The 7485-nt window shown below is 35.7% G+C and overlaps 1 protein-coding gene across 2 annotated transcripts in view; it reads left to right on the forward strand.

Annotated features, from left to right (window-relative positions):
* The first annotated feature begins 242 nt into the window (after positions 1 to 242).
* Positions 243 to 7485, forward strand: part of KCTD3 (potassium channel tetramerization domain containing 3) — a 31953-nt gene continuing 24710 nt past the window's right edge. Inside the window, exons 1-7 of one of the 2 annotated variants that reach the window (XM_025049838.1) lie at positions 243 to 374; positions 627 to 672; positions 2219 to 2292; positions 4593 to 4651; positions 4919 to 4999; positions 6000 to 6140; positions 6582 to 6672. In XM_025049838.1, the coding sequence (XP_024905606.1) occupies positions 346 to 374; positions 627 to 672; positions 2219 to 2292; positions 4593 to 4651; positions 4919 to 4999; positions 6000 to 6140; positions 6582 to 6672 (521 nt within the window). In that variant the 5' untranslated portion in view covers positions 243 to 345. The remainder of the gene's footprint in view (positions 375 to 626; positions 673 to 2218; positions 2293 to 4592; positions 4652 to 4918; positions 5000 to 5999; positions 6141 to 6581; positions 6673 to 7485) is intronic. The other variant, XM_025049839.1, reaches the window with a different exon arrangement.

The following is a 7485-nucleotide window of genomic DNA, read 5'->3' on the forward strand; positions in this document are numbered from 1 at the left end:
TTTTCAGTGTTATGTTGAGAAGTTTGGGCTTGGCGTGATGGACTGACTAATCGTTCATTCTTCAGCAGATTGGTGTGCTGGAAAGTGGTGTTTTAGTAGTCATTATATGTCAGTGAGTTAATTATTTGATTTTGTTGAGAGCTCCTTGAATAGTCTTCACTCCAAATTGAAAGAAACAGAATTTTTAACTATTAAATGTAATAAATGACATAGCTGTACTTTGCAACAACTCGTAAATCATTGGCCAGCAAGTTAACTCATGCATTATGAAATTTCAAATTATGTTCTCATTTATAATACCAGATATTTTTCAATTGCAGATTTAGTACCTCAAGACAGACCCTTATGTGGATTCCAGATTCCTTTTTTTCCAGGTATTGCATATAATTCTTTAGTACCATTTTTAATACACTTGTTATTTATCAAAATAGTAAATTTTTTCCTTGTCTTAATTTTTTTTATATATCTTGAATAAAAAAATCTTACTTTTAAAATAGATTTTTTGAAATTTTTATTTTACTTTGGAGATCACTCATTTGTATTGATCTTTGACATCTGATAAAGAATTGACATTTATTCATACTCAGATTTTAAAAGCTAACTAGCTTATTGTTAATGACTTCTAGTTTGCTGAGTGGAAGAATTTCAACGCTTCGAGATGAAACTGGTGCTGTGAGTATAATGTATAATATATCTAAATTACATTAACCAATGCTTATAATGCTTTATCCTTATTATATAGTGACTTAGAAGACAGGAAACCTAATATTTTAATTAAATGAAAGTGACATATGTACTTAGTTTATTTTTTGTCACATAGTTAATAGAAGAGAACAGAGAATACTAAATATAGCAATTTAAGTATTCATGATTATAAGATATGAGCTTACATTGTCAATAAAGAAAATATTTCTTTTAATGAATAATTAAAACAGTAAATATATTAAATACTAAAGTGTTTTGATATTGAATTAGAATAGTGTAAGATATTGCAAAAAAGTTGTCTTACAATTTTTTTTTTGGAGAATAACCTTATGAACTTATGGAGCAATGGTAGAATGAGGGAAGAAAAGAACAATTATGTTTCAGTACAAAAAAAAAAAATGGTTTACATTTATAAAGCAGTTATATGTGTCTAACATGTGAAGTAAATGTCCATTGCTCTCAAAAGCTAAAGGGCTTTGTCTGGAGGCAGCAGAGTGACCAGAAGTATTTGTTCGCTATAGTGAAAGTTATAGATGAAGCAAAGCAGCAAAAGCAGGAATACTTATGTGAGATCATAAAGACATAAGATCTCCAGAAATCTGTGGTGTTTCTTCAACTTTTGACGGGTTCTAATAAAAACAAAAGCAAGAATTTATGAATCTAATAGTACTTAACTCATTGTACTTGAATGGTTGATCATAGTGTAAGGAGTTTTCTTTGCTGCCATTACCCTAATTGACTTACAGAAGCTTTAAAAGATGTTCATTTTTATGGTGAGAGCTGTAACTGATTCAAAATAGTGTTGGTACACATTTCTGTAAAAAGTTACCAATTATATATTTTGTATTTTTAAGCATTTTATTTCCCCCTTATGTATTCTGTGGTGCTGTATTTGTTATTTTTAAAATATGCTTTTTGTCATCACCCTCCTTTCCCCCAGCCCTTGTAGAAACTGAAATAGTGAGGTGTGTAGGTGTTAGGAGAAGAGCATCTTTTCCGTGTTGGCAGCAGCACGCAGTATTTACCCTTCACCCCACGCGTATTGTAAAAAGTACGTTGTTGCTTTAGTGATTCACATGTGAATCACAGATTATGTAAGTCACGGTCACTGTCGCCAGCAATTAATGACCAAGCAATAAGCAATGTAAGAGAGTATTTATGTGTAATATTTTCAAAGTACTTATTGAATTCTAGGATATTTCAGATAAAAATTTTCTCTAAAGTGTCACTTTTACCAAAGATAACAGTTTAAAAAAATGAGGGAACTGATTTACTAGATACCATTTTCCTACATATTAAAATAGCATCAATCTAATAATAGCTTTTCTGGGGGAAAAAAGACACATTAAGTTCATACTGTTTGTAACTGCATTCCAATTTTAGAAACATTAAAATTTAAGAGTAGAACCAAGGGAATGTATTTTAAGTAATGTAGTCTTTGTTCCTTAAGTGTCACATATATGAAAGTTAGAAGTTGTATTTGTAATTTGAAAATAAAACAATTCATTTACAGATATTTATTGATAGAGATCCAGCAGCATTTGCACCCATTTTAAATTTTCTTCGGACGAAAGAACTAGATTTGAGGTAAGAAATGCATCCTTTTAAATACATTCTCATTGATAGGTATGTGTCTTTTTGTATATTTTGTAAGGAAAAGCGGCCCCCTCCCCCAAGGCTGTGTTGCTTGAAGGTTTCCTCAGAACCAAACTCCAGGTGTGGGCCACTGTCCTCTCTTCCCCGGCACCACTCCAGCAGCTTCTTAACCAGTGTCCTGGCTTAGTTCTTGCCTCCCTCATTTATTTCTCACACCGTAGCCAACGTTATCGTCTAAAAATAGAAATCTGATCTGGCTCCTACTCCCCTTAAAGTGTTTTTGGTGTCATTAGATTAATGGCTAAGGATTTTGGTAACTTGGTATTGTCCCTTAAGGCTCTGTAATCAGGCCCCTGCTTAACTTCTCTTGCTTCCACATGTGACCCGAGCAGCCTTGGCTCCGTCCTGATTCAGTGATCTTGGCCCTGTCCACCTCGCATAGATGGGCGTGGTTGTGGCGCTGCCACCACCCCAGCCTTCACTACACTCGCTCCTTTCTCAGGAGTCTGTCTTCCGTGAGACTTCGAATTCGAAAGGACAAGCACTGTTCTCTACACGTCCTCGGGATCTGGCGTTGTGCTGGGCATGTCGAGGTTCAGTGCATGGTTTTGTGGATGAATGGAGTATCACTTAAACGACTGCTTTAACGTCGCCATTGTCTAGATTCTCACCAGGAAGCTACTGTTTGTATTTTATTGTCCTTTTATTTCATATGTTCCTAGTGAATTTTCACTAAGGATTTATTATTTAGATAGTAACAGCTTGTAAAGTTCTAATTGTTTGAGCTGCTGCTTTAGATAATCTAAGTTTTGGCTTGCATTCACTAGAATCTGAGCTCAAAGGCAAAGATTTTTTTTCCTCTGGTTGGTTCTCTGCTGTATTTCCAGTATTAAAACAGTGCATGTAGTAGCTTCTTAATAGATGTTTATTGAATGAGTGACAGTTTGTTGGGGCTTTTTGTTTGTCTGATTTTTGGCATAGGTTTGGGTTGAAGTGGTAAGTATGTTACTACTTCCTTTTTTATAAAAGTAAACTTATTTTGATCCATAGCATTTTATTTAAAAAGCCAAAATTTACTTTCCTCTTGACTAATCCACAACTTAGATAACCCATGAAAGGCAAAATTGATTTTAATACCTGTATTTAATTAACTGCTTTTCTTACAAATTACTACCTTATTTTACTTAGTGAAATTTTATTTTTATGTTACTATACCTTAACATCTTCATCAAGGTACATAGCCTTTCCTAATCTGATCTTTTCCCCCTACCTTCTTTCTTCTTTTATTTTTGGTTTCTGATGAGGAGGGAGTCATTTATCTGAATTCATTCAAATTCTTCTTGCGTAACTGTTATATACAAGTGTTATGCTATGCACTGTGAGAGGTATACGAAATGGATCAGCAGTAGATCATGCTTGCAGGGAGCTTACAGTGTAATTGAGAGGTTACATAAATATGTATAGAAATATAAAAAGTTAAAAGCCATTAATGCCACAGAAGGATGATTCCCACTCTTGTTTGCCTTACTAGATACTTACTTGTACTAACCCTGTAAAACCTAATCTCTCATTTAGTTGCTCAAATCATCTATACGTGAGTGGTTTTTAACCCATTTCCCATTTAGAAAAACTGCAGCTCGCTGCTAGCGTTAATTTAATTTTACATAAACATGCTCTTTGAGGCTGAAGCAAATTGACTGGTTTTCAGTGTGAAAATAAAATATAAAAACTGTTCTTGGAACTTGTGTCTAATCCTAATGTAACAGAAATGTATATGATGATCAGTATAATTTTTTCACCTAGTAAATTTAAAAGCGGAGCATCTAGGATTTGACATTTTCAGCGATTGAGAATTACCATATTTTGTAAATGGAAATACCACTACTAAAAACGGTGTTATAAATAGAATGATGTCATTTGTTCCCAAAGATTATTGATATACTAGGTGATGCAAAATTAATAATAAAAGCGAGATAGTCAGTGGCATACCTTGGGGGCGAGGTTAGGACTGTGATCCCCGAGTTACCTCAGGGTGAACGCTGCAGCCACAAGCATGGCCGGCGAGTATCCTCAGGGCAGACAGGAAGTGGGTTGATTGAGAGAATGTTTTTGTTGGTGTGCAGTTTTTTATTTAGAAATTTTCAAATGATTAACAACATTAGGAGAAAGGTAAGTGTTAAAGCCTTATGGTTTTGTTCATATTAAGTGCTTAGTACTTTTTGCTTTTGCTTCGGATGCTAAGTCCGAGTTGCCTGTTCGGGGATTTACATCACTCGTTTGTTTCTCCGTAGGGGAGTGAGTATCAATGTGCTCAGGCACGAAGCAGAATTTTATGGGATCACTCCATTAGGTACGTGTCTCCCAGTATACGTATTTGGGATCGGACCCTTTGTGCACTAAACTTGCCCAAGTAAATGTATCTTATGGCAGGTCCTAATTTTTGATTGACTAGTTCAGTGCTTGCTCTTTGTGAATTTTCATACTAAAAAGATGTTATCAGTTGCTTTAACTTAAATGTTTTCATTTTTTCCTCTTACCCTCTTTAACTGGAGAAAGTAAAAAATGGAGTACTGTTTCTGTTCGCATGTCCTGACGAGTTTGCTTTGCCATGTTTTAGTACGAAGGCTGCTGCTGTGCGAAGAGCTGGAGCGCTCGTCTTGTGGCAGCGTCCTCTTCCATGGCTACTTGCCTCCACCAGGTACTTCTGCTTCGTTTAGTCTTTTTAGAAGTTCTTTTCCATTAAGCAATTGTATGCAAATGAGCATTATTAAACAAGTATCTTTATGCAAATGTGTAAATGAGAAAAAGGAAGATCAGTTCTTTGATCATTGACTTTCTCACTTATAAATCTACTAGCTGCAGTGAGAACTTTTATTTTAACAGAAGTTCAGTCATAGGTTACGTTATAGCTGAGATGTACCAGAGTTTTCTGGAAAGGCCAGGTAGGCTTGTGACCTCGAAGGTCTCCGTGGCAGCCATTCAGCTCTGCCATAAGCACTGTAGATGTGAGCGGGTGTGACGGGAATAGGTACAACTTTGTTTACGTAAACGGCATCGGGCAGGATTTGGCCATGACCCAGTTTACCGACACCTATGTCAGAGCATTGGTTGTCAGCCTCGTTTTGTTGGACCCCGGGAGCTCAGTGGCAGGCAAAGCACATGTCATCTCTACCCCACTTCACTTAGAAGAGTTCAGCCTTCACACATGTGACAGTGGGCTTCTGAGCAAGATTTCATTCCAGTAAAGACTTTGAAAGTGTGGGGCAATTCTGCTCTAAAGCAGTTTAAATCAGTACACAGTGCCTCAGACATAGTAACGTGCAATGTGAAGAGGGATGACAGACTGAATGAATTTCATGTTGTTTTTTCAGTAACCTAGAGCTAGGTAAAAATAGAGTATAATATATAAATCTTAATCTTATGATATATATGTGTGTATATATGTATATATATGTGTGTGTGTGTGTATATATATATATGTGTGTGTGTGTGTGATAAACACCAGAAATCGGTTGAGTTTCCTGGTTTTTACAGTTTCATTTTGTTGTTTTTTATGGTAATTATTTGGAATAAATTGCTATTTTGGAAAATAAATGTTGACTATAATGAGATACACAATTTTATGTTTTTTTTGTAACAATGTGAAATTTTAAATTCTTTGTAGTGAACTTAGAAATTTATTTTATTTCCTTTTGTAGGTATTCCTAGTCGTAAAGTAAACAATACAACTAGATCCTCTGCTGAGTCTAGGAATGGACTAAATTCTACAGAAGGTGAAGCTCGGGCAAATGGTACCCAGCCTGTTCTCTCGGGAGGTGGGGAAGAGACAGTTAGGCTAGGTAAGCAATGATCACTTAAATGGAAGAAGGAAAATACATGTTTTTAGTTCTAGCTTAATTATTTTTAAAGATGTAATTTTTGCTTCATCTCTCTTTTTAATTCGCATTTATCATTTATATCGTAACGTCATTTAACATAATTTCTATTTAAGAAGTATGTAATGTTCTGTTTGCTTTAAATCTTCAGAGCAGGGGTTGGCAAACATTTTATGTAAGGGGCCGGGTAGTAAATATTTTAGGCTTCGTGGGCCACACAGACTCTGTTGGAACCACAGCTCTCCCACTGTGTCATGAAAGCTGCCATGAACTATGCGTAAACAGGCATGGCTGGGTTCTACCAAAACTTTATCACAGCAGGGACAGGACTGGAACTGGCCTGAGGGCCAACACTTCCCAGCCCCTGCTTTAATACAGTAAACATTTATTTTCTAAAATCAACAGGATTCCCTGTGGATCCACGAAAGGTGCTAATAGTGGCTGGCCATCACAACTGGATTGTAGCTGCGTACGCCCATTTTGCTGTGTGTTATCGGTACTGTATCATTTGTAACTGTTTGCTTTGCTTTTTATTTTGGGGGGTAGTTTTACTAATTGCGATTTTATATTTATAGGTTGAAAAGCTGTTTCACTTAATCATCAAAATTGGTCACTCTGTATTTAAGCCACTTCTTTAGTTTTTCATTAGATTTAGTCTGCTTTCCTTTTGGTAGCTAACTTGGTAAATATTGCTGGTAGCCTTAACACGTCTTAAATATTTTTCAGACATTATGAACAGTGATATAATTAAGGTCTTGAAGTTCTTCTTATATATCCAGCTTCTGAATCATTTAATTACCCTGTTAAATGAGTGGCCAGGGTTATTAATACGAACCGTGTGATTTTGTGACTTTTATACGTCTCAGGCTTTCATACGTACAGCAAGGGCTAAAGCAGTGTGGCGTGGGGAGAAGTGGCGAAGCCAGGCCGCTGTGGGCGGAGCTGATGTAATTTACTATCTGGGCTGTGAGAGGCTTACAGTGGTGATTTGGTTTTACTAATTCTTGCATTCTCAGAAAGTAAAATGGAGTGAGGAAAAGCGTAGACCAGTGATTTTTTTTTTTTTTTTAATTGGAGAAAGAATGAGATCTTTAGTTAAAAATCATTATTGCAGTGAAAAATGTCGATAAAGAATGGTGTAGAAGCACAACGTGGTTGGGAAATACTAGTTTAGACTGTGATCCCATGTAATTTAATTGCTGAAAAATCAAAGGATATATAAATATCACTATTGTATCTGGTTAAGAAAAAATAAGCACAATAGATTAAAAATATTTTGAATGTCTTCTGAAGTTTCTATGTATGATAT

The sequence above is a fragment of the Pteropus alecto genome, unplaced genomic scaffold (genome assembly GCF_000325575.1).
Source record: "Pteropus alecto unplaced genomic scaffold, ASM32557v1 scaffold65, whole genome shotgun sequence".
Taxonomy (NCBI): Eukaryota; Metazoa; Chordata; class Mammalia; order Chiroptera; family Pteropodidae; genus Pteropus; species Pteropus alecto.